This window comes from Falco peregrinus, chromosome Z (genome assembly GCF_023634155.1).
Source record: "Falco peregrinus isolate bFalPer1 chromosome Z, bFalPer1.pri, whole genome shotgun sequence".
Taxonomy (NCBI): domain Eukaryota; kingdom Metazoa; phylum Chordata; class Aves; order Falconiformes; family Falconidae; genus Falco; species Falco peregrinus.
Window position 1 is genome coordinate 34,286,925 of NC_073739.1, and position 27,882 is coordinate 34,314,806.

The 27,882-nt window shown below is 41.5% G+C and overlaps 1 protein-coding gene across 1 annotated transcript; it reads right to left on the bottom strand.

Annotated features, from left to right (window-relative positions):
• Positions 1 to 18: 18 nt before the first annotated feature.
• MARCHF3 (membrane associated ring-CH-type finger 3) lies at positions 19 to 23,057 on the bottom strand. Its single transcript, XM_005240379.3, is given in 5 exon segments — positions 19 to 2,563; positions 5,991 to 6,200; positions 20,135 to 20,342; positions 22,791 to 22,900; positions 22,902 to 23,057. Coding segments are annotated over 5 exon segments (843 nt in total). The 3' UTR covers positions 19 to 2,404.
• Between the last annotated feature and the right edge of the window lie 4,825 nt (positions 23,058 to 27,882).

Here is a 27,882-nt window from a genome sequence, read left to right on the forward strand (position 1 = left end):
TCTTATAAGTAATGGGTAACATAACTTCACATTTGGAAAATGAATTCTTTAGAGCTGTATTCAAATTCTGTTGTGTAACTGTTTCTGCATTGTCTTTTCTCATATGTTAATTCTTACTGGACTGGCTTTTACTACTTCATACAGGTACTAGGCTGAACAGTTTAAGCACAGCACAATAACATGCCTTCTTCAGATTAAATCAACTGTCTTGAAATAAAAAAAAAGAAATCTGTAATAACACAGGTGGGCTAGACCAAGTTATTATGCTGATCTGTGTGCATATACCTTGCAGTTTGATTTGATAGTTGTTTTCCTAGTTGCTTCTTAATTCTGTATCCTATTTTTTTGTTTCATGAAACAAAACCAAGACTAGTACTTAAGAATTACACTTCCTTTGTAGGCCAACTTTCTGGGGCACCTCCCAAAGAAGTAAAAGTAGTAGCAGAATTCTGAAGAAAGCTTACCTAAAGCAAGGGTGTAGGCATTAAGACGCTGACAGTGTCCTGACCCAGCTAAACTGTTTTGATTTCTGCACCCCTGGCTAGCAAGTTTCCTTACAACCTAGAACTCTCTGCTTACGTGCATGTGCAGTCTTCCATCCAGACAGTTAGTTGCCTTTGGGAGGAGTTTTTTTTTTTTTAAAAAAAAAAGGTACTACAGGTTTTAGGCCATCACAGAGTTTGTGATACCCATATCTTTAGATTCTTGTATAGTTTTCTCTTGGAGAAGCATGTATTCACTGCTGACCTCTGACCTTATTGCTGAGAGTAATGAGTACAGATCTGCAGGTTCATGATTTTCTTACCTATCTTGGCTTGCTGTGAAACTAGTCTTACGTCTGAATGAGGCTGTTATTGCTTTATATAGGTAGTTGATTCGTATATCCCCATGAAATTGACAAAGTACTGTTAAATAACATGACTACAGCTAGACTGGTCCAAAGAAGAAGAGTAAATTCTTCCAATAAAGAAGCTAACAGCTTTGGTCTTGTGTACTAAGCTTTATCTCCCACAAAGCACACACAACATCAAATAGGCTCTTGTCTGATGGTAGACACCCATAACATCTTGAACTATGGAGTTATAAATTAATAGCTTTCTTACTGTATGTTCCTTTTTATTTGCAGTTCCTGCCAAGTTTGGAAAACAAGCCAGATGGTGGCATTGCAATCGATGCATACTTCTAAAAAAAAAAAATCTATTCAAAGGTTCTCATGTATCAATTTCTAATTCTAGCAGCATTTGTTAATGAAATTTTGTTTAGTTGTGTAAAATAAGTCTCCCTACATAAATGTGTCTCTTCTGAGGGTAAAGAATTGCTGAATGAATTGGGCATAAACCCAAGGGGAACTAGATAATGCCACCCAGGAATAAAGTCTTGTCTTTAAACACCAAATGCAGTTTGGTCACCATAGTTGGCTGTATATTACATTTTTTAAAAAGTGCCTTAGTTTTAGTGCTACAATGAGAAACCAGGGTTTACATACACTCTGCTAAATCTATCTGTCAAACTGAAAATTCTGCAGCTTTAAAATAATGCTAATTTTTATGGAAGACAAGTTCCTGCTTCCTAAAACATGTCTAATGATCTCATTCATGATGTATGCACAGTTCTCTTAGAAAAATAAGTTAGGGAAAAATACAATTAGGGTTAAATTCAGCTTGGTGTAAATGTAAACCAGCAGAATATGCACTTCATTGCCAAATATGGTGCCTAATTTGTTGCTTCCGAGTGGAAAAAATACAGTATTTTTTTTCTTTAGAATACTTTTGAGTAGGAAGACCATTCCAATTTTTGTCGTTTCTTTTGCACACGCTAGATTTATTACTGAAATATTTTCCTATTAGAACTTCCCTGCCAAATAGGAAACAGAAGATAATCTTCTAATCACTTCATAGCATTTAAATAATATGCCGATTTGTAGAACTTATTACACACATTTTAATACTCCAAAAATATTGGTATAAAGGCCCTTCAAATAAAATAAACTGGGAAAATGCCATTGCTGTGTTTAGGAAAGTACACCAATTACTGTTCAGCTATCTAAAGAAATAATACCAGAGGAACAGGAAATGATGAAAGCAAAGTACTTTTAAAACCTATTTCGCACTGTTAGTTATCATAGTTTAATATTTTAAACAACAAAAAAGTTTGCATCACTTGATGAAGCAAGTATTAGCATGAGTTTGCAGAATTCCATACAGTATCTGCTAAATAAATAAATTTGGCAGCTTAGTAACTGTCCTATGATTGCAGCATCCATGGTTTGAATTCAAGCAGTGACTTACTCTGCAAAGAGTCTGTAAATCAGAATAGCATGCTCCTAGGTTGTGGACAGTACCCGACCCCAGTGAGTTCGAGGAAAATACTTCTAGTGCATGGCCCCTGTGTAGAACAGCCCAAATCAAACGATTGTCTCCTTTGAATTCCTTTTGAGGGGCTGGAAGCCCAGCAGGGACTGCTGGTTGGAGAGGTTGCTGGCCGACTTTGGGATTAGGAGTATCACCTGCTGATTGGTCTGGCGCCATTCGTTGTATAATCTACAGTGATACCTAAACGATACCTGGGGAAAGAAGAGAGATGCACTGTGTTTAGACTCACTCCAAGAATCAACTGGGGTTTGGGGGAAAGGGCATTCAAGTGGAACAAAAAAGCTGATGAGCAGCCTAATTGGGCAAGATAAAAATGAGCAAAAAGTGGTATGCAAAGTTGAGACCTACCATGTAGATGGCTTGTTCCCCAAGCTGCCACAGTAGAGAAGAAAAGCAGCCTGTGCCCTACTTTCTGCTATTGCCTACCTCTCATTCCCTTTTGTATAACATGAAAAATCTGACATTGTGCCTCTGTCTTTCCCAAGAGCTTGAAGTATTGCTAGCCACCTAAAATGAGAATGAGTTTGGAGTACTGCTGTGCTGCAGCCTGTTAAACTGACACATTAGGTAACTGGCTGAGTAGTGAAGTTTTACAGGTAGCTAAACTGCGTGCAAACGCTGAAAGGGTTGTATGTTCTACCATGTAATGCCTTATTGTTAAATGCATCAAAATCAAGATCGCAAAGATGCAACAAGGTGAGTGTGAGCCATCTGCCAAAGTGTGTACCTCGGTTTAGATTGTCTTTGAATTTTTTTATTGTTACCAGCTAACCAATTTCAACCTTAATGCAGTTCTGCTAACCGTGGAAGAGAAATTACTGACTGCTATGTGTGTGTGAGATAGTTTGGCCCTGTATTTATTTTAAATAGCTTACTGCTTATTTTAGTGACTGCCAAGTGTAGTGAGAGTTATGTCTCTGTAAGATGATATGCTTGTGTACGTTTTTTCTTTGATTTGGGTTGCTTTTTTGCAAGTGCAGTATCTATCTTTCAAACTAACTCTGAAATAATTTGGGCTAGACTGTGTTTTAAACCAGCAGTTATGTTATACTGGAAATTGTAGGGCCAAATCCTTTTGTACCCCAGCCTGCTACTTGATCTTACAGGAGTTAAGATTACCCATGTGCAAGAGAAAGTAGAGTGTGGCCCTGAATTCTTAGTTTAGATAGCGGTCTCTGTTTTGTGTCTGAAGCTTTCTTCTTGGGAATAACAGGATTTGTGTGTGTGTGTATCAGTTACAGTGATTAAATGCAGAGAAAAAGCAACAGCATTTTATGGAGAACTTGGCTGTTTTAGAGGAAGGGATAAGATAGCTTCATGGATGCTAAGAAGAGCATCTCTCCTGTTCTGTGATCACTAGGATAATTGTGGTGTGCAAATAATCTATATACCAACTTTTTCATCCAGAGAAAATAAGCTGATTTATTAGAAGTAAAATTCAATTATAATTTTCTTTATTGTCCCAGGACCTAAAGGAGCATTATATCACTTGTTATGTGTAACTTACCCCACAGCACTCAATATATTCCCTGCACAGCCATAGCTAAGCAAGGAGTACAGGATTCCCCATTTTCAAAAACGAAAGGGCAGGTGCTGCTGAAGCACTTGATGGAGTTAGTACTTCTGCGTGTGAGACTGCTCCTCCCTGCTTTGGAAGTAGGAGCCTCCCACAAGGCAAATACAGGCTGGGGCTTTCCTGCATGACTGATGGGTCTCAGCCTGCTCATTAGACAGAGGGGATGTCTTCCACATGTAGGGTACTCAGCGCCACTGGTAAAGCGGTTGCTTTAAACCTCTACCTTGACTTTGCCTATCTGCCCTCTGAGGAAGCATGTGAAAAGTTTCTCAAGCCTGTGGAATTTATCTGCAGATACACCGGAACATCTTCAAAACTCTTCCATCCGGTGCTAATGCTGTGAGGGCAATGTGGGCACCTTCTGTACTGTGAAGAAAGACTGAGACTCTCCCCCACCATGTCCCTCTGCTCTGCCCACTGAATTAAATCCAACTACTTAGCCAAACTATTCTTTCCAACTTCCAACCATTTTGGTGCTTCTGAATCATGTACGTTAGGTAAACTGGACAGCATTTGAGTTTCTAAGACAGTCATACACAAAAGAAATTGAACAACCTTTGCTTGAACACCTGACAGACATGTCTACACATGGTATTGCAGGAAATACAAGTGCCACCTCACTGCTGGAGCAAGCAGCCACCCTGTCAAAGGGGAGTGCTGCTGCTTCGTGGAAAATGCAAGCAGAAACAACAAAAAGAGAAACTGCAGAAGGCTGAGGCAAAACTCTGAGCTTTCCCTGATGCTCTGTGCTGCTAAAATTAGCCTGCAGTCCTTTATGGATGGGACAGGGTTTCACTGTTACAAAGGACAGAAATGAGATGTTACTTTTCATAGTTTTCTTGGAGCTAGGTAACAATGTTGACTTTTTCAAGCTTACTCTAGGGTGAGCATGGGTGTTTCTTGCTGTGGGCTAGCTCTACTAATGCAGTTTTGAAGTGCCATCTCAACAGCTTACATTGATCAAAAATTGCTGAGGAGGGGTCAGCCATACAGTGTGTGGCCATACCCACTGAGGGGGAGAGCTGAGTGCTGGTCCTGTGTGATTAGTGGCCATGCCAGCACCACAGGTAGGGTGGTTTTGCCCCCACTCAGGGCAGCACACCCTCAGATGAGCTTTTCCCCTCACAGCAGCACAGCCTTGCACCACCACACAAGCATTACCCTGTCAGTGTGAATGCTCCGTGTCTGCATCTGCTCTTCTGTTCTCCTCTGGCCACCACAGTGAGAGATGTGAAATGTCAAACTCAACAGTAACCTGGGGTTTTCAGTGAACTCCTAGACCATAACTTGATAAACACTTGTTTTCACAGTGATCCTCTGCGTTCCCTTCATTTCTGCTGAGCCAAATGTTGGTGTGTTGGGGCCAGGAACTGATCTCAGTTTAACAACTTGGCACAAAACAAGTGGCTTTTAGGATGGATTGGCACACGAGTGACAGCACACACGGATGCAGGACAGGAATAAGGCAGCGATAACCTGCACTGTAAAGGCAGCTTCACTTCCACAGAACTGGGTGTAAGGGGTGTTCTGCTGTGAACTTCTCACAGCACCATGAGCACGAGGAATGGGGAAAGCATGAGATAAACCCACATCCAAGGCTTTTGAATTGTAAAATTGGCTAGATGTTGCATTAGAGTAAAACCTGAATCCTCTGTGGCAGCCAGGTTGTTCACCTAAAGCTTTTTTGTGCACTGTGCCTTCACCTTTCATGCATCATCTTTGATGAAATGCCTTCCTGTAGCACCTGCCTTGAACTCCTCCTTGTTACATCCTTGTCTCTGTCTTGCTATACCCTCTGGTGTCTGGGATTTGGGAATCACTGATCCCAAAGGCAAACTGTCTTTCTCATTTTCCAGAGAACCTGAATGGTGTGGAACCAAGAGGTTTCTTGCAGATGTAACCTGAATTTATCAGTACGGAAGGTAAATATAAGCAATGCTTTCATACAATGGTCCACCTGCTCTACAGCACCCTGTGTTAATTAATACACCGATTTGTTTTTTCCCTTATTCCCATGAGCTGAACAGAAAACCAGTACTTACTAGGGTCCAAAAGAGGTAAATAGTGAAGAGTGCGACAGTGAGGGCAATGAGGCCAACAGCTTCTAGCCTACTACTAAAGTGCAGATGGTCCACTGCTCCTCGTAGACACAACCAGCCAGAGATGGTTGCCAGTGGAGTGATAAACAAGAAGCACACCATGTCTCCAAACAGCGTACGTTTCTCATGTTGGGGGCCTGGGTTCCTCAGCCACTGCAGGCAAAATGCAGACAAAGTCAGTGTCAGCACAGGGAGGACTTTGTACCCAAAATGAGCTGCTCACCTGCAAAACATGGACCTGCTGCTTTGAGGAGGGAACATGGACCTCACACAGGACATGATTTCAGCTGTTCCTAGAGGCCTCCCAGTGCAACTTCTCCCCCTCCGTGCCTGCTGATGTGCACCTCTAGTCATGTGTAAGTTTATTCAGCTGCAGAAAAAGCTGCCTTTGAGAAGGGGAAGAGTTTTGCATAGCGTAGCCCCTGGCATTTGGCCACTGAACTGTTTGAGAAACTCTTCTTAATGTGGAAAGAATCATGCTCTCTCCTGGCAACTCAAGAATGCAGAAAATGTTTGTTAATATTTCATATGTTATTTTAAGATTTTTTTTAACATTCTGCTTGTAATATTGGCAAAGCCATTTTCAACTTGCTTACAGATATTCACATGCAGATAGAGTTGAATGCACAGAAGGTTACTTTTACTAAAAGGGTAGTAATCTTGCAGAACAGAGTGCTTGAAAGTCATCTGCTAAAGTGAAGGTTGATTGAACAGCTATCAAGCCCACATGCGCACATTTCTATAAACAGGATTTTAGACAGCAGAGATGAAAGAATTTCAGCCTACAACAGTACACTGGAGACCTTTTAATAAAAAAATCTCCTCACTCAAGTTGATATTTGAACAGGAAGACTACCAAGATGTGCAATTTTTTGCCAATGTAAGCTGTAGGATTTGGTCAAAACCACTCTGCAACATCTTTTTGGTTTTGGTGGTTTGTTTGGGTTTTTTTGTTGTTGTTGGTGGTGGTTGGTTGGTTGGTTGGTTGGTTGGTTAGTTGGTTGGTTGGTTGGTTGGTTGGGGTTTTTGGGGGGTGTTACTCTTTGAGCATATAACCATATGCATGGTACTACCAAGAATAGCAAACATTTCTTACTGTGGCACCTGGGAACCCCAGCCAGGCTGGCAGCTGTACATGCTACCCTAGCCACTGAGGGCAAACACACCACACAGAGAACAGGACTGTGCCTGCCCCAGGCAGTCCACAATCTAAGCAGAGGAGTCAAAGCTGGGAACAGGCAATAGAGGTGGAGTGAGCTGTCGTAACCCCAGCTGCCTGCATGGGCAGAGCTGGGCGTAGGGTAGGCTATCAATTCCCAGTCAGCACATCCCTCCCAGGCCCCCAGCTCTGAGTGTGGAACCGTGTTGAAGGCAAGGAAAGTCATACTCCTCTAGAGAGCTATTGCATTATCTATCATCAGCGTAACAAGAAGCTAAAGCCACTGCAGCTCTTTGCCAACGGACAGGGATAAGGCTCATGCGTCCTTAAACTTTTTGGCCTCTTGCTCCTCCCAGCATATTACACATGGCAGTAGAAGTCTTGTCTCTTTAGCTCCAGAAACTAAAGCTGGGGAGGCAACTTCACCCCTTAACCAGTTAATACCCTTTATCCCCAGCCACCTCTGGTTTTTTTCTTCTTCCCTATTACAGTGCTACAGCCATAACCAAGAAGAACAGCAGGACTCAAGAGTTTTGACAAAAGAAGGTAAGACTGAAAGTGTTGTGCAATCTAATGAATATTTCTCATCTAGGTGTCCTACCACTCTGTTATTTTCAGACCCTGCTTCATCTTTTCCTGCTTTGGCCATACCATGAAAACAAATACAGCATTTCTCTCTCCATCTTTATATGGGGTAAAACAACAGTCAAGAAATTGAGTGCATCCAGGAACTGATCTGTCACTAGAAAGACACAAACCAGTAGACAAGTTTGCCTTAGCCTCACCACATCTCAGATGGAAATAATTAACTACTTCACAGGACTTTTGTGAGATTTAATTGCAAACCAGTAACTCAGCAGCCTAAGATCCATTTTCATGTACAACTCAGGAATTAGGAAAACAGAAAAATATGTTCATAAACATTATTTGCAGGATGTAGGCTATTAAAGAAGGAGACATACATTTACATTTGAACAGGTTTTTCTTTTATTGTGTCTTTATAGACAACACTATAGAGTTGTGTGAAAGACTCAAACTGTTTTCGTTGGAGCTTTCATTCCACTTACTTAAGAGCACCACCAAGGGTGTGTGCATAACAGTTCCAGGTTATATTTGGTTGCTTCTAGACATGACTGGTTGCAACCTTCACCTTGTTCAATTTCCACAAATCCCTGTAATGTGAAATTGCCAAGAAAATTAGATGAACTGAAAGCACCTGGTCACGCAGATTCTGCTTTTAAAGATGACTGTGAAAAGTTTTTGTGAAAATTATTTGTTTAAAAAGTGACCTGCAAGAGAACTGCTGAGCACCTGCACTTCTCCTTGATCTCAATGGGAATTGCAGCATGTTCACCACTTTACCAGGGCAGACCTTAAATGCCAGTATCTCCTCATCTCAGTGCTATGTGGTGACCATCCCCCCTGTAACTGGGTAGTGAAGAATGCACTGTAACATTTCAGAGTTCAAATAGTGAAGGCTGCATCCTGAAATTGCAGTCTGTTGTGATCCTTTTGGCACCCATGCAGCTCCGCTAGTGCAAGAAGTACTGTTTAGTGATCTGAATGAGAAGGAAGAACAGCAAGAACATGTGAGGAAGCACACACTTAAGGCATGTGTTGTCTCTGCCCTACGACTTTCATGACACCCAGTACAAAGCACTTGAATTGAGACAGCACTTTATGGTGTGCCACTTAACACAACAGCAGACAACAATGGTGTGAGACAACTTCACAGACTGATGGTTCCTTGCACTCCTTGTGTCATCTGACCCATTTGAATAAAGAATCAAACCCAAGCAATTCAAATAGTAGATGAGGCTAAGACAGACAAGAGTAGTATTAAATAATAAATTAAACCCCCACCATTCTACAGTCTAACCTTAAAAGGTAAAGAAATTTCATTAGCTAGTTCTGAAGTAGAAGTCAAAAGCAACAAATAAGTAATTTCAATGGCTGTACGGATGTTAGCCACAGCCCATATCTTCCTCCTGAAGTAGTGCACATGTGTTTCTAAATCTACTTCTGTTTAGATTCTAGGTTTCTGTCTTTTGTTTTGGAAATGTGCACTGTCAAGTTACTCTATAGCTAAAATGCCAAGTCAGAAAATCCCTTTGTGAAACTGAAACCCACACAATGATCCCAACAAAGAGCTGAGCTGATTAATTAGCATAGCATGGCAGTACAGTAGGGACCGGGAAAGAATGAGATGTCAGGCCAGATGCAACTATCAGATCTGCACTACAATACACTGAAATTTGTCTCATTAAAATATGTCAATGTGCTCAATTATTTCTGCAATAAATTGAGACTGTCAGTGTAATAATTTCCATTTCTGGGGGAGGGGAGGAAAGAAGAGGTCATAAAAATGGTCATAGGGTCGTTTGAAGCAAAACGTTGGCCTGCCTGGTAAAGCACCATTTTATCAAGTGAACAGTGATTCATGTTCCTGATACACAGGTGGGGAGCCACAGTAATAAGACATGAACTGACTTTAGCAATGAGAGCAAGCATGAATTCAAGAACAGGTAAGCACAGTGCCTGTTGCACAGCCCAATAGTAGCTTATGACTGACACAAAGACACTGTGCCTGGAGACTAATACACACCTGATAAGAACAGTCCCTCAAAGAGGCATGGGATCCCACCTCATCCCTCACAGTGACACATAGCAAATGGGTTCTGCTCAGAAGCAAAACACACCCCAGACCCTGAGCTCATGGCTGTGCCTGCAGGACACCTCTCTGCTCCCTCATGCCATCCCTTCAGCGGTGGCTGCTGCTGCTGCTGCTGCGTTTGTGTGGACCACACACTGTCCCACCACAGGTGCTCTCCACTCAGCCAAGCTCAGCTAGGAGCCGGTGTTGCTGAAATGACCCAGACCATCCATCCACCAAGGAATGGGCACTCTCGAAAGGGCAGATGCAGCAATTGGTCTGCAATCTTCAGCCCCACAGCTGAAGATCCAAGAAACATCTGCCTAAGTCTGCAGGCAGTGGCAAAGCTCTGCTGAGACACGAAGGTGAGCTCCAGTGCTCAGAAAGATTGCTTTAACTGGAAAACAGAAAGGGCATCAAGAAAACAGAAAGCCCACACCACATGATGGGACTTTAAAAGTTTGACTTATTTATCCCAGAAAAGTCATGCTCCAAATGCATCCTGGGGATGGCCACAAGAAGGGAGAGCTGAAAGGGGACATCAGTGAAGTGCTACTTAAGCTAATGGACAATGTTGACGTAAGAACAAACAAGTAATAGCTGGCCATAAATAAATTTAGGTAAGAACCAGAAAAAAAATCCCAGCCTGCAGAGGATCCAGCTCTGGAACAGCTTCCCAGGGTGTGGTGTAGGCTAAAACTCCCAAAGCTGAAACAGTTTTATGAAGGAACTTACTTATGTTTTGAAAGGGATTTTTGATGTACTGCATTTGATGTGAGAAAACACTGGCAACGTACCTGATGTTCCTTCACCTCATACACTGACATGTGTAATGCGCATATAAGGATTTGTTGCAGTTCACAAAGCAGAGTTGAATTGTATTATCTGAAATTATAAGAAAAATTAGAGCTCTTGACCTTCACCAGAGGGCCTCTACTCCTCTTTCAGCTGAATGCAAATTCTAGTGCTCAGCAACGTAATGTGGATTTGCAACAGTCCCTGGGAGGTTTGTGGTCTATGAGCCCACTACTGGCTTCCAAAAATTTATCTGATATTTAAAATTGCATGTGAAACCACATCTATGAAACTGTCCCAAATATGTTTTCAGTGTGGAGGTACAGAGGTGTTTATTTCACATCAACAAATAATCTGAAACCTCAGACTCCTGAGATGAGCGAATGGGCTCAGCTTCCTTCTAACCAGTTTACTTCTTCCTGCCTAAACAAATGTAACTGGAGAACTGCTTGTCTGAAGGGGGACACAACTGAGGCATTCGCGCAATGTGACAGCAAAATGAAGCCTCACATTTGGAGAAGGACATCATCAGAACAAGCAGAAACTGAGGACCAGAACACCTTGGAGAGGCTCACTCTGGGAATTTATCTAACCTAACCAAAATGAGCTGCCAGCAGAAAGCTGCTGTAAAACGCCTCCACAAGTTTGAGCTGCTTCAGTGTTGCCAAAGGCCAAACCCTGAAATCGTTCACCTCTGTAAGTCTAACTTCAATTAGATGACTCACAAATGCTAAGTAAAGTATGTGCATAGTGTTTTCCACATCAGATCCTAAGGCTACAGCCTGTTTCTACTGGGAAGACATTTCTAGTTCACTACATTTTCCTTTGAAAATTGATTTTACGTAAATGTTGCTGGAATTATACCAGCAGCAAAGAAGATTCCACAGAGTATGAAGAAAATCCTTCACACTGCTTTTTAGTTAAAAGTATTGAAATAGTTACCACATATGAAGCTGGGGGGGAGAAGACAGGAAGGATTTGTCTTCCCCAAATGTGTTTCCCTTTGAACTAAAAATAGCTTATTATACATCAAACATATCAGTTAATTCTTTTCATGCTGATAGCTCTACAGTGAATCTTGATGAAAGCACTCTACCCAAGCGGAACTGCCCGCAATTGTTGTTGTTTCTGGTTTCATGCCAGCAGTGACCAACAGGAGCATTTTGCCTTGGGCTTTAAGCAAAGAAAGAGTGATATTGCATGGGTTTTTAGGGTGTTTCTCTTGAATGAAGAACATTTTTAAAGACCAGGAGCACCATTTAAAAAATGCAATGACACCCTCAAAAAATTACATCTGAACAGCTTTGTTCAAATCCTTTTTTACTTGAAAAAAAGTTTTAACCTTTGTCAGTGAAACGTTTCAAAACTAAGACAAACTACATGTAACTCAAAATAAAGTCGCCCAGACCAGAATTATACGTATTTTTTTTTCAGTGCAATGAAACATTTGGAGTGATAAACTTTTCTACGTTAATGTTTTTTAATGAAAACAAACATTTGACAGTTACTTTTCAGTTGAAAAAATATTTCAGGGTTTGGGTTTCCTGCTTAGATCAAAAATTTAGTTACTGGCACAGTGTTACTGTCTTCAGTAAGTGATTTTAGAAAGGCCATGGTGACAGCTCACAGACATGCTCCTTTGGTCCTAGAGGCAGAGGCCTGTGTGACTGTCAGCTAGGAGCTGAAAGACCTGACCTCTGTAACATTATTATGCTAATGTTATGTCCTCTTTGTAACTGAGTCTGCTCTTATTTAAGTTTAACCCTTATTTTAACTCCAGTTTCAGGGAATATTTTAATTGTGCATGTCTGAATGAGACAAAGCTACTTTTTGAAATAGCAAATTAATTTCATTTGCATGGTTTTGTAAGTGGGAAGAATACATTATCCATTCTCAGGGTGGTGTATGATACACCTTTGAATGTTGTCTGTTTTTTTTTTTTTCTAAAAAGATTGAACCACAGTGCAGATAGGAACCAACCCTAGGTGGTAGCTAAGTGTAGGGAGAGTACTGCAGGCTGTTGCTGTCACACCATAACTGAATTTGCAATCTGGACCTTGTGTAGTTTGCCAACTGAAAACCAGGACTCTGATATAGAATGTTCCACCACATAGCAATTATACAGTGGCTGGTAGATGCGGTGTTTAGTTTCTGGATTACACAATCTCAGTGTCTAAAAACAGGATCAGTAATTCTCCGATACTGAAAACAGACAACAGAACGTGCTAAATTGTGCTGAAAAATCTGTGAAATTTCTTGCAGATCCAATTATACAATATTATGTTCTTTAATATCAGTCTGGCTTACTGCTATTTTTTCCAACTATCCGCTTTTAGTTTGTATTTCAGGTGATGTTTCTAACAGGTAAAAGATTTCCAGATGTCTCAAGAAAATAGGTTTTGTGGAACTCTAGAAGAAGCAGTATTTCCTTTTATCTGTATGTTTTTCAAAGCTCCCATTCTATTTTAGATTAATATATTCCCAATTAGGCAGACAAATGTATGCATTCAAGAAAATCAATCAACAAAAATCACATTTTGCATTTTAAATCAAAAGCAACACAGATTTGCTATTGGCAACACATATTTCCACATCTTGCAGATATCTGATCTACAGGCTCAAATATATGGAAACTAAAGACATGATAGATAATAAATGCTTGGTAGTTCTCCAAAAAGACAGATACAATAAAATTTTTCATCTTAGCACTGTTTTTTTCTCCAGAAAAAGCAAACTCTGACTGGCTTCTATAGGTGGCAGGAAATGTTACCAGGACAGACATGATAACCAGGCAGTGCAAAACTGCATTACAGAATCATGATGTCTAAACAAAAGTCACCAAAACCATTATGTAAAACAAAAATAGCTGTACTTTTGAAAACTCACAGCATCTTCCCTCATCTTAAACAACAGCAATTGGCCTTTTCCAAAGCTCCTGTTTCCTCTCTGTTCGGCTACTTTCTCCTGAGAACTTTCCTCACCATTTTTTGCCCTTGATTGCTAGTCCTTTAAATTCAGGAAAGAGCAGTTACAGATGTGATCGTTTGAAGTCACAGTCTGGTAATTGACAAGTAATTTTTTCTTTTCTTCTTTTTTTTTGGGGGGGGGGTGGGGGGGGTGGTTTGCTTGTTTTTGCAGGGGGTGGGTTGCTCTTGATTGCATTCTTGCTGTCAGTACTATAAGATTTGTGCTTGGGAAAAGTCAAGCACTGTAACAAGACTTCTCTGCAAAGAACATAAAACAACTATTTCATTTCTCTTTAAAGGAGAGGTAACAGCTTGTTGTGTTCTCTGGATTTTTCCCCATTAAGAATGAATAGAGTACAGTATACTAGGTGTAAAAAGTGCTCCTTGAAGGGGTTATGTTTTTCAAACTGTATGTGTTGGGGAGTTCATTATTTATTTTTGTAATACTTTCTGTAATTCAGACATACTTGTACTGGAAATCTAGGTGACTGCTTCAAATTCTCCCTGTGTGACTTGGGTCTCGGGGACATTTTTGCAGCTGAAGACAGCTAGGTACAAAAGCATCTCCATCACCTTGCCCTTCTTATTTTGCCCTTTTGGGTCAAGAGGGGAGGAATGATGTACATACTTAAGTTATCTGCTCCCACTCTTAATGTGCTCTATTGACAGCTGCAGTCCTTCCAAACTTGCATTCATGAAGGTTTTCCTTGCTGGTGACTATGCTGAGTCACTGTTTTCCTTCTGGCTTTAAGAATGAGACTTCCACAAATCATGTGCAGCAAATCTGGTATCTCTTCGTTAGACTAATTTAATGCTAATGACTTGCTTCACTGAGCAGGGAGAGGAAAAATAAGTAAAAAGATTCCCAACAGATAAAATCAATGTGACTCAAAAGCCTTGCACAAAAAATAAATTCATATTTCAGTGTAAGGCTTCTGGAAGTTTTAAATTATAATGTAAGCTCATTTTAACTACTTCCTGCATAGATGTAAGTGTAAGGCTTTTTCTAAATTTATTTTAATTTTTTTCTTTTCTAGAATGAGCTGTACAGCCAGCAATAGGCTCGGAAAAACTGAAGTTAATTTCTGCCCATTATTGTGATTATTATCCTGACTATTTTTTTTTTCAAGTCATGCTCTGTAGCTTATGAGTTTTATATTGTTAATCAAGTGCTTTCTGTTTGTTTGCTAGAAATGAACCAATAGATACCAAATCCTGGTTGGTTTAAAACACGTAGATAACTTACAGGCAATACAAGCCTGACTTATATGGTTGCATAATGTTCTTATTTAATATTTATGTTGTGGCTGGTTGTTGTCTAACAAATTTCGTTGCACATAAATATGTTGTATTCCCATGTTTTGTGTCTGTTTCTGTACTAAACCAAGTGGAAGTAACATAGATGCAATATGGAAATTTAAATGAAGATGATATTAAATACTTATATAAAGCTTGCCTAGTCTTTATGCTGAAACATAGCAAAAGCTTCTACTTGAATAATGTCACCCATTTCTAGAGTGCGCTTCTTTCTGTGGATTGGCTGCATTAAAAAAGCAGGCAACTCCCCTTTTAGATATAAGCAGAAAGTCTACAAAAGCCACAAACTGAAACTACCGCAGTTTGATTTTACTGTGTTTGTTTTGAGATCCTTCCAGATTTGCAACAAGGAACATCAGGTCTATGCATACAACCACCGTATTGCAGGTTTTCTTTCCTCTAGTGTCTAGAGTTTCTGCTGCTTCAGTCTGGGTCCTCTGCATCAAATACAGCCAGGCTCTCACTGGAAGTGGAGTGACCAAGACATGGGACAGAGAAGCAGGGCTACTCAGCAGTAGCTGCTTTTCTCATTGAGAAGCGTCATTCCTAGGCACATTCATAATGAGACATCTATGTGCCCAAGCACACGTCCCACACACCTCTAGTTTCCACCAGACTGTACAGGGGTGCTGTGAGTCTAGCACACAGTAGAAGAGGTTGATTCAGACCTTGCCTGCAGTTCCTGAATTGATTTTTGCAGTAATATGAGCTCAGGGACTGACTGGATATGCATGTACTGGTAATGTGTAAATGGACGTCTTTAAGGTTACTGGCAAATAGCTCCTTTTAACTGACTGTAGGGCTGTGGATATCTCAAACAATCCCCTTATCTGAAAGAGGAGTTCTGAAATCAAGCGGCATGGCTAGACTTGCTCTGCTGATGCCTGCCAAGTGCCTAAATAGCAACATATTGCCTAGCAAAAATGTGACTCCAAATGACAGTTCTGAAAATGCTACAGAAAGGTTATCCTCCAATAGATTATGTCTGATTGATGTCAGTGATTTCAGATTTTAACTTTGAATTTGAATAAATTCAAAGCCAGAGCTTGCCGGGTGCCTTGCAGAAGGGAGATGAACAGAAGGACTCAGTGATCTTCAGCATGAAAAAAACTGGTTTTGATCATAATCAGTCTCTTGCTCCTCTGCAACAATGTATCATGATCTCTCCAGTGCAGCTGGAGAGACAAGTTCGTGAGTGGCTAAGAAATAAAGAAGTTCCAGATCCCAGTGGAGGGCTGAGGAACATCAACCCAGCCTCTGAGCAGAAGTCCTACCAGAAGCAGGGTCATCTGGAGGCAGTGACAGTTCCCACTTAGCTCATTCCATAAGCAAAGCAGTGTAAGTGTAACAAAATCTGTTAAATGGGTGACTAATGAGGGCTCAACAAAAAGGAATTCTTACCAAAAACTGTAAAATCACACAGCAGGGCACATTTGATACATGCAGGCCAAAAGTATGGAGACAAGGAACTGCAAAGGAGACCACTCCTTTTGGCTGACCAACCTCTGACCAAAAATTGTGGAGGAGGTGAAATGTGAGCATTTTCTGGTGTGTGCTTCTTTGACTTGATGCAGAGCAAGTCGCAGAGCTCTGATGGTGGATGGCAATAAACAAATCACTTTAATGATGAAGGAGGTATTAGTAACCACCATAGTGTCTGATTCATGGTTCAGAAACACAATACTTCTGCAGAAAATAATCTGAGTTAAAAAAATAAATTGGCCAAGAATATCTGAAGCTTCTACATTTTTGTACCCTATGTGTGATGGAGGCAGGAGGCAGGATATAGCTGTAGGTATGTCCCTTGTATCTGAGCTAAAGATCTCCTGTTTGAGTGCATGGGCCCACACACTTAGTGTGAACATGAGCAACTGCTTAAAAGAAGGCAAAAAGCCATCTTGCAACAAATTTTTATGGAGCACTGGCTTTCATTTCATAATGAACTAATGGCAAACTAGCAACATGGTGAGGGTGAGGGGATGGGGAAGAAGTGCTATGGGTTCACTGGCCTGTTCTGATCAATCATGAAGCCCAGCAAGAAATCCTCTGCTGCTTCCATAATAATGCACACAAGGGAGGCAGGAATATGGCTGACCAGTCAGCCAACACTTACTGCTCACTTCATTTCAAGCCTACCACTGTTACAGCCTCTCCTGGGAGCCAACAGCAGGAATGAAGTCAGATAAAGCAAATCTCTAGATAAAGCAAATGAAGTATCTCAATTTGTTTCCACTGAGATTTCCTTCACACCCACAGCTAAGCCACTAAGAAGCAGTGATCAATCCAATGAAGGGATAAGGAGAAAATATAATACCATGTTCTCTCTTTTTCTTTTTCTTTTTTTTTTTGGCCCCTTTAAGAAAGTGAATAGTACATTTTTGAATAGTCAGAAATGCTTTTTTTTTTTTCTTCCTGATAGAAAATCTTCAGGAGAAAATATGAATATGATGATTGTTTCAAGCATTTTTATATTACCTGTCACTGACCAATGGATGGGATATATTCTCTGCACGAGATAGGGCCTGCTGAGGAGTTACTGGATAAACTTCTATAGGCTATGCTCTACAAATTACTTTAAGAGTACAATAGTCCCTCTTGACCTTCTAAAATGCATTGGTAAACACATCATTCACCTCCACTGAAAGGCCATTTACCATTTCCATTATCTAGTTCAGATGAATCTTTGGAGACCTAATTATCCTACTAAAATCCCCACCCGAAACACACATGCATGCACACACACATACATAATGGAGTTAAAAGGAGGTGGCCACTCTGCCTTGTCGCTCATTGAAACACTGCAGCAGGTTTTTGTGAAAGATGATCCTGCTATACCTGATACACCTCCCTCCATCCCCTTATACTCTAGGTAATGCAGGGAAGCAGATAGGACAGTGCTTTTAGGACACAGAAATTGGGAGAATCTGGCAACTTGCATCTGCTTTAGTCATGTTTTGTGAACGTTCAGATTTGCTGCAATTATTTGCGTGAGGAGGTCTTTGGATTTCAAAGCAATAAGTATTAAATAAATACGAACTTTAAGGACAAACTTAAATTATGCTAACAGAAACCAAGAAGTTTGGCTAATATCTTTCTGCTTAATTTATCCCCTTGCATACAGCTCATCTTAGCTACTCTCTCTGCTGCTGTCAACTTCAAAATTACACCTTCAATTCCCTCCTAAACTGAAAACGTTCTCCTCATATAAGATCACAAAAGACTTCAAAAAAGTCAGTTGCTTTTTTTATGACTTCTCTGCAACTGCATGTAATTATTGATTACTGCACTAAAATACTGTGGGTATAGTAGCCGAGAAGCAAGAAAAGATTAGGTAGTAAAGAGAAAAACATCAATTAACAGTGTGAACTATGTTTTAGAAATGTTCTTATACCTGATTCTCATTTGTCCTCAGCTGAAAAAGAAAATACAGCTTTATCATTATTATTGTTATTATTATTGTTGCTATTATTTATTACTGTTTTTGCCAAAGAGAAGCCTCAGTTCATCCTGGAATGATGAAGCAACCAGACTGCTCCAGCCTGGGCAGGGTTAGCTTTGCTTTCAACTTCTTCAAGCATCATTAGCTCTGAACAATGTCATGTGTGATTTGTGCAAAACAAGCCTCAACATCAGCTGTTGCAAGGGAACATCTTGAAGAAGCTGGACTCTCAAATGAAACTGTTTACGTTGCACTGCCTCAGTATCACTTATCTTTCTTTTCAGAAGGCAAATTCAGAGTAGCATTGTCCTTGTGCCAAAACCACAACCAAAAACTGCTTGGCACAGGCTCAGAGCAGCTGACTGAAAGAATACGTTATAATCTTCATTGGAGAATGCTCAGTCATAAAGATTTTGCTGCTCACTCACTGGCAGCCTGAGAATGCTCAACAGCAGCATTTCTCAAACCAGGATCAGCTTCTTGGGAGAGGCTGAAGTCCTGCTAGAAGCACCAAACAGCAAGCTAGAGGCAACTGAACAGAGCTGGCCTAGGCTTGCTCTGGTTAAGGCTTGACAAGACTACAGGTCTTGTGCTAAATACCATGTCACATCTCTTTTTTGTGGATCTTAAGGAAAAATTAAGATATCCTTAGGTTTAGATATAAAATGCACATATCTAACTTAATCCAAGATAAAGCAGTTTTGATAGTCTTCAGTGAGCTCCCTCCCTCACTGCACAGGTCCCTGACCAACCTCCCAGCAGTCAGTTTTATCCTGTATCCTCTCAAATGTGAACACGAGGAAAACAAAATCCGCCTCCCTCAACCCCCACCTTATTTTTAATACCATATCTCTATCAACCAGTTCCACTACAGTTTACAGGAACGATGAAGATTCACAGGAAAGGCATGCTGTCCTGGACACATGCTTGGCATTAAAATGCCTGTATCACCAACCGGTACAATAAGATGCTTCTTATTTTATAAAATGCCATTATTTGTAATTCACCTTTAAATCCAACACAAACCATAACTTTTACTCCCCCTGTCCCCATTAAAATAGGGGAGGAGAAAGAACATTAACAGCTTAAAGATAGTGATCTTGGCTTCTTTCTTCTTTTCTTTCTTCTCCTGAGGACAAAAAACCCCAAACCTGGCAAACTTCAAGAAGCCACTAAAGCATCTCTAGTTGGCAAAATTTAATTCTAATAGGTAAGGGAGAAACAATTGTCCAATTCACTGCTGAATTTGGTACACAGACAAGAAGAGGCCAAAAGGTCACTTACAAAGAGCTAAGCATGCCATACACTGAGCAAGAAAAACTTCTCCTTGTGGGATTTACATGGAAACTAGATTTATAAGGGTCCTCAGTTTGTTACGACTCTCAGAAGCAAGGGAGAAAAAAAGTAATTCCTGACCTATATTTAATATGCTGAATACTGGTGGTTGTCTTGCATTCCACAGAAACTGTTACTTCCATCCTCTGCCAAGCTGGCTGGTACCCTGTTCCCCAAACCTTCACTCACATTTACAGTCAAGCAAACTCATGGAACCCATTCTTCTTGTTTTGATTTAGTTCAAAATAAGGGTTTTGTTATTCCTGCCCTTTCCCTGAGCTTCTGTGCTCATCTTGCAGAGCCCAAAGCTCATAGCTTGCTTTGGCTTTGGTGGAGCTGCAAAGGCTCTGTGATACCTACATAAAACCAAACATGATTTACTCATTAAAGCTAAGCTTTCAGGGATGTGCTCCATGTACTGACCTCCACCAGTGGCCTGGGCTTGTGCTCCACTGCAAACCTGAAGTGGCAGAGTTCACAGTAGCTGGTGTTTGAAGATGACAGCCAGTGCTCCAGGCAGCTGCGGTGAATAGTCCCCAGGGTCCCTGTACATTCACAGGGGGAAAGCAGGTCCTCCTGACTGCTGCCCTCGTGGCAGATCCTGCACATCGGCTGGTCGTTGAAGGGGCTACTGGAGAAGGAGAGAAAATTACTGGTCAGTATACAGGGCTGTGTTGCAGCCTCTACCTCTTTCTCTCTGTATGTCATGAATTAACTATGTGGGAAACATACAGCTTGTGTACTTTGCTCTGCAGTTAGTACACCAAGCTGCTGGGCTAATGGTCACAGGCATTTTGGTACTGTTTAAAATACCTCTTCTGTGGGGGGAAAAATGTTAAGAGTGAAAAACATCGAGTGGCAGATGAAAGACAGACAACCAAGTGCTTCTGTACCTTTCTATTTCCCACCTCTTCACAGTGCAGCAGTGCAGCCACTTCAAGAAATCCCTAAATGCATCAGGGAAGTTTTACACCTGCCTCAGCTGGGCACCTCTTATGCTAGTGGTGATCCATGCCCTCATTCCTGACCTACAGGGTAGCATCTCTTGTGCTAGTGATGATCCCCTGACCTATAGGGTAAGCTGTTTTCAGTGATCAACAGCAAAAGACTGCTGGACCTGAAACAACAGCACCTTGCCCTGTAGCACTGTGAAGGCAGGGTCATGTCAGGCAGGTGTGTGCAGGCAGGAAGCTCCTGTCCCTGGGGAAGGTTTCCCTCCCTTTGGGGTAACAGCCCATGAGCAGCTCAAGGAGTGACATCAACAGCACTGAAAAGGACTGTGCCAAACACATCCCTAGCACACCGCTGCCCATGGGTATTTCTCCTGCATTGCCTCCGTCTTTCTGCTGGTGGGGTACTGATGTGCAAAGGGGCACGGGCAGTCCTCCTGCCAATGAAAATCTAGAGACTCTGGTTTTAATGATTGAGTTTATTTGTTTTACAGAGTATTCTTTCAGGAAAGAGGAAGGCAGTCATGTGGCTGCCTGGGGTGCTCAGACCGCACAGTGGAAGGAAAGCTGTAGGCTGCAAGCACCAGTGCTGCTGAACCATGGATACACTTCACTGCAGCTTCAACTCAGCCCCTGCACCTGTCAAGGCTGAGAAGGTCAATCTTTTGGTTGAGGTCTGGGAAATGAAAGCTCTCCCTACTGTGGGAGAGGAGGATAGAGAATGTCTGAAGACAGATATGTGAGAGGACGATGGAGAATGTCTGATCTGGCACATGAGAGAACAGCTGGGTATTGTGAAGGAAAGCAAGAAAGATAAATATGGTTATCTAGTAGCAAAAAGGTGTCTGCATGCTTGTAGTGGTACATAGCTATGTAACTTCATGAACGGGTTTCTGCCCTGAGCTTGGTGGTACATACAGCTGCGGTTTGTGTCCGGGCTCGGAGATATAAATATGAGTTTCTCTGTACAATAAAGTGTCTCTGGTTACACCACAAACGGAGTCCGTGCCTTCATACGCCATACCCTACCACATAGCCACTCAGGTGATATCCTCAGAAAAGCAGGTTTTGTCACTGTTGCTGTCATTGGCAGATAGCATGTGGTGGCACACAGCTATTCCCTTTGTCCCCCTGCTGGCTCTTTGCAGGCTGCCACAGGTAGACTCACTCAAGTGTAACCTCAGAAAAGTGTAAACAAGCCAACTTGCTTTTTTCAGCCTGCCTGGTAGAAGGGTATGAAGTTATGCTCAATGCTCTGCACACACATCTGAGCTGTGCAGAATGCACAGGGTTTAAAAAAGTTGCTACAAGTAAAGGGGAAAAAGCCCTTTCAAACTGTCACATCACATATGCAGCAGCAGTTAATAATTTCACTTTTCACATGAGTGCAGGGTCTTGGATTATGTTCACTGTTTTGTGAAAATCCAGGGCAACTTCAAGACCTATGCACTCTTTCCAGCTTCACACCAGTGAAGCGAAACTTGATGTTGACCCAATTATCAGGTCTGGATACGGAAAAGCATCCTTTTACTTCTTCTTGCTTCTAATGAAAGCAAAGTAAACCTGAAGCAGGCTAACGTTTTGTAAGGTATAGTTTAAAGGCATGTTTCATCAACTAATCTGCCATTCTAAATCAACAGAAGAAAAAGCTGCTCTCAGTCACTTGGGTGATGGCTGAAGCAGCAACACTTGTGTGTGCCTCTCTGCCAGAAATAGCTTTGTCTGGCTGCTCAGCATGCTGGCTTAGGAAGTGTGAAGGAAACGTGGCACAGAAGTGCTGGTGGCAGCGTGCAGGCTAAACACTGCATCCCATGCCAGCTGGTGCCCACAGAAGCCTCCCACTACGTATCAGGCAAATTATTGTAGCTGGTGCACTTGAGCAGCAGCAGCGCTAGACAGCTTGCTTCCCCCTTCTTCGCTGAGTATAGTGGTGAGGGCTTAATTACATGTGCAGCTTAACTATTATAAAGATAGGATGAGGGTTTAATTACAAGTGCACCCTGTAAGGCCCTCATGAAGCATGTCACTGCATCTTCCCTTCAAGCACCCGTGGGATTTGTAGGTGGGTGACAGCTGGGGAGCCCATGCACGGAGAAGGGCCCTGGCCCATCCTGCCACTCCCTACGTACCTCTGCGTGTTGAGCGTCCGCATGACGGAGGAGAGCAGCTGCCCATCTTTGGCTGACACCTGCATGACATACTGCAGGCAGCTGCTGGCTGGGCCACCACGGCTGCCACCCGCTGAGCAGGGTCTTGCCGCTGGGTGCTGGCGGGTGTGGGCTCTCCGGCAGGACTCCTGGCAGGTGGCTGCAGTAGCTCGTCCTCATGGTGGTGGGCAGCGGGTCCCCATCTAGGGAGGAGGGAGGACAGGGTGGTGTGGCAGCAGAAAGGGGCATGTCCCTCCTTGTTTGCAATTCCGCCCCACTGATTGATACCAGGCATGAGAAAAAACATCCCTCCGCCCTGCCCCAGCCCTCTGAAATGCGCTCAGCAGGGAAAGGAAGCTTACAACGTTATGTGTCATGGAAAAACAGTCTGTACATCTCGGAAACAGCAAGCTGGGGCTCTGTGCTGCTTTTTTTCTCTGCAGACTCCTGAAGTCATGAGTGATAAATGTAAAAACTGCACCTTTTTGTCTTTTCCCCCCAGCAAATGCTGCGAAGGAATATACAATCTTCACCTTGTGTGTTTGTAAATTTAAAGGCTGCCCCTGTCCACCAAAGGGGAAAGTTATGTCTTGGAGGAGGAAGTGGCGGGTCAGCACCAAATCTCCTATGAAAACACTCCACTGCTGCTAAGTGCCTTCCATCACTAACCCATGGCAGACCACAGACCTGGCAAATAATCCTGTACAGGGCTTTTGTCACACAGACCTGCTTGATAACAGCCATCGTGCAGTGATATTGTGCCACAAGGTGAGGTAGAAATGGCAGCCTGCCTCTGTCTTTCTTCTCTGCTTTGCTCTTTCTCCCATCACTTAAAGTGTATTTTGTATGATGCTTGAAATGGTGATAATTGGAAAGCAAGGGTTATGCTGGTAACAAAGAGCCTGGGAGTGTAGATTCCTGATACCTTTTGTATGACGGTCCTTGCTGGGTGTGCTTGTCAGTGAGAGGAGGCTGTAACAGCAGGCAGAACAGCAGGCCACATGCCTGCCGGCTTGCCCACCCAACAACCGACCATGGGTTGGGGCGGATTGGTTCCATGGGGAATGGGTGGATTAATCCTTCTGCAAAAGCAGGGAAAGACTTCCTAGCGTACTTTGAGGCATTTGGCTGAAGTCACAGTTAAATGCTACAGGTTACTACTACGATATTCACATGTCGAAATCAGGCATGTTTGTCTGCACTGCATTTAACCCGGACACCACTGTTACTTGTGTAGTACCAGTATTGCAGCAGGGAAGAGTGTTTAAAAATTAAACATTAATACACTCTTTTAAACAGAGGTATTTCTCTGGGTTTTAAAAGAAATCCTGTAATCTGATATCACTAGATTCGAGCAAATGGCAGTGCTAACTTTCTGCAGTCTCCTGAACGGATGTCTTTGGCAGTAGAGTGTAAGGATGTGATGGGAATGCTAGACCACTTAGAAAGGTATCTAAAACAGCAAAATGCTCAGCAAGGTGTTTATTTTACAGGATTTTCCCAGCTATTTTCAGATCGTGCATACCACAGAGAGCAGAATTAGGCTGATGAGACAGCTTACAGGGCATATAGTGTTCAGGGAATGGGAAAGGGAATCAGACTCTGGCCCTCATTCACAATGAAAATTAAGCAAATGGCTGATTTCCAAGCCATTAACACACAAAAGATGCAGACTTTTTAATAGAATAAGAGCCATGGACTCTCCAAGGAGACCATGGTATGAGCAACATTTCAGTTTTAAAATCCATGCTGAGACTGTTTATCAAGAATATTCATCAGCTGAGTAGCTGCTTCATTTAACTTAAAAAGCCTAGGTGGTACCATGCTTACAGACCCATGCTACTAAATTATGTATTTCTTTTCTGGTTGCTTCACTGACCTCATTAAATTCTACAGTGGGTTTATCGTTGTGTATGAAGTAACAATCCAAGCTTTTACAAACACATCCATCAGCCACTTGATGAGTTCAGAGCATTCGCTGAAGCATCAGATGATGCAACTAAATGCAGAGCTTTAAAGCACACCAGGAATAATGTAGCTATATCCCACCGATGATGTTAATTCAAATTTCTGTGTACAGTACTGCATTAATATCCCACTTTGGCATAGCAAATACATGTAACCTCTTTCTACCTAACTCTTTTTTTTAAAGAAAGTTGGAAGTTACAAAATATTTTCCTGATTTCAGAAGAATCATTTTCACACTAAATCAGTGTATGTGCATGAAAGCAGTACAATTACAGATTTAGACAATATGTGCTTCAATACTGAACCCTAGGATAAATAATAAAGATTAATTGTCCTGAGAAGCACAGAGATCCTAAGCAAACATGAATTCAAAGACTTCATTAAGGAATAATAATTCTTAATATCCACAAACCCCAAAGTCAGTATTTACCCGTATGTATGTATTATGTCCCATCAGAATGTTTTTCATGTGAAAGAGGTGGAAATCTGTCACAAGTACCTTAACAGAAGAGGAAAAATTAAGAACAAAAGCAGGAATATGTGTTTAGATGTTGTTTAGGGAGAGAAACAATGTTAAGTGGGGGAAGTCAGAATATCAACATTTATTTCAGCTGTCAGAAAATTCAGAGTAAAGTGGCTGAATTCTACATGACGGATGTATGTTTGAAGAAACCTAGTGATTATTTCTTTTTTTCTTTTCTTGTTACTACACCCGCTTCTCTTGCATGTCTCTCATCTGTGCAAAATCTATTTTAAGACTACCTTACTAGTGTAATATTTAAACCAGATCTTTTCCCTATTCTAGTTTTTCTGCTTTGCCTTTGGTACCCGTCACTGACCCCATCTTCTCACCTCCATGGCATGAGAGAGATCTGACGGGAGCTGGCAAAGTCTGTCTTTTAGAGTGAATCTCCACTTACAGCACTATCTTCCAACCATCACTGGTAAGTGTATAGTTCTTAGTATATGTCTTCACTTTCTTGTGCAATTACTTCAATCAGCTATATAAATATCCCATTTTCAGGGTTGTTTAATGATCACAAATTGAAAAATCCTGAGATAAAAATGAATTATTTTTTAGTGTGTTATATATATATGCTGCATTTTATATACAAATATATATGTGGGTTTATGGGTATCAGAGTAAAACTAAAGATATTGCACATATTTTCTTTGTGCCATAAGTGTGTGGGGAAAAAAATACACCCAAAACTGTTAAACTCTCAGAGCTATTCTGTGACCTCAGAAATTTCAGATTCCTGGCTGGAAAGAGGTTGGTACAGGTTTTCCTGGTGGCTGAACATAGTGGAACAGATTCTACTAGAGTGTCCTAGTTGTGATCTATTCCTTCCACTTCATTCACTGGCTTAAGAGGTAAATATCCCCTCAGCAAGCACTGCGAGTCTCATATATGCTCTTGTTACTTTTGCATTCAGCGCTCTGATTTACAGACATGAAAATCACAAGTCTCATAATAACAGGTCTTCTCCCCTGTTCGATTTATACAGTTACAGAGGCAGATGATGACAGTCGTTTGTGGTTATTTATCCTATTTCCTCAAAAAAATATGCAGGTACTACACATGCACTTAGTAAATTAAGACTGTCTGTCACCATGAAGCAAGAAACTACAGAAGGGAATGAGACAGAATGTACTCAGGCAAATTACCTGAGGTCATGTTAGAGCTGAGTAGAAGATTCAAGTGCAACCTACATCCTTTGCCCCCAAATAATTTACAGGATGCTATTCTAGCAAATGTTAGGGATAGCCTACATTCCTTTTTTCTCTCCTGATCTGCTGCCTGTTACCACCAGCATTAAACTGTAAGTCAACATCATCTGATTACCTTGCCTCTCCACCCTCTCTCCCCTGCTTAGTTTTTTAATTCATTCAAAAGTCCAGACTGCTTTTTAGAGCTTCAGTAGTTATTAGCAGATATTTGGAAGTATTTTTCTTCTTGACATTGTGAGCACAAGTACTTTGGAAAAGTTCCTTAGTCCCACAAACAAATGCCACCAAACACTTGCAATCTGTTCCAGAGACAAACTACTTCTGGGCTTAGTCAACCGCTAATTATTGCCAACAATACATCCCCACTGAGATCAACAAACATTTCTTTATATGCTGTAAGGTATTTATAGCATATCCTCTTACGCTTATTTTCCTTTTTAAGAAATTTAGAACTTCTGTATCAAGAGAAACCGAGACTCAACAAATGCCAGTGAGGGAGGCACTGCTACTCTTACTGAATACTACTCAAATATGAGATGTTAAAAACTACCATTACTGCCCTGAAAAGGAATTTAAAGAAGAAACCATCTACATGTACAATGAACACCTACAACTGGAATCGTCGTGGCACTCTTTCCTACTGTGCATGAACTGACCTCACTTCTTAAACTCATAAAGCATTGTGCTGGTGGGTTAAATTACCACAGTAGACTGTGGTGCTTTTCTGCTGAAGCTGTGAGTGACTTAGATTTGCACAAGACAAAAAGATCTTAACACTTCAAGCATCAGGTTGTAAAGTTACACATATTCATGTCGAGATTTTTTGAGAATTGCTTGCTTTCCCTTTTTTTCAGCATCTTTGCTAAGAATAGCACATATTGCATCTCTCATAGTCATGCAGTATCAAACTTGTAAATTCATTCACCTTTCTTATTCCATGGTCTCATAAGTCACCCTATCAATTTCAAGAAATTTAACTCAAGCATGTATCAATCAGTTTCAAGACTTAAAAACATGGAAGAAAAGCCACTACCTTCCCATCTGGGGACATTTTACCAAGAAACACTGCATTATTAATAAAACACAGCCATTATTAACACCTGCCCCCCCCCCCCCCCCCCAGTTTTCAGATATATGTTTTTGTTTCCTGATTATGTACTTTCACATACCAGAATAGTTCTCTTACCAATCTACCCACAACCCAGTGTTCAAGATTAAAATTACAGTCCAGTACCAAGTCAAAATGGTAAACGAGTTGTCCTGAAGGCCAGGAGTGAAACCTGGCCTCATACTGTTTGACTTGATAGGGCTGTCTCCTACATGGGCCCATGACTGCCTTAGTCTGCCCAACAGGTTCTGCAGATATAAACCAATC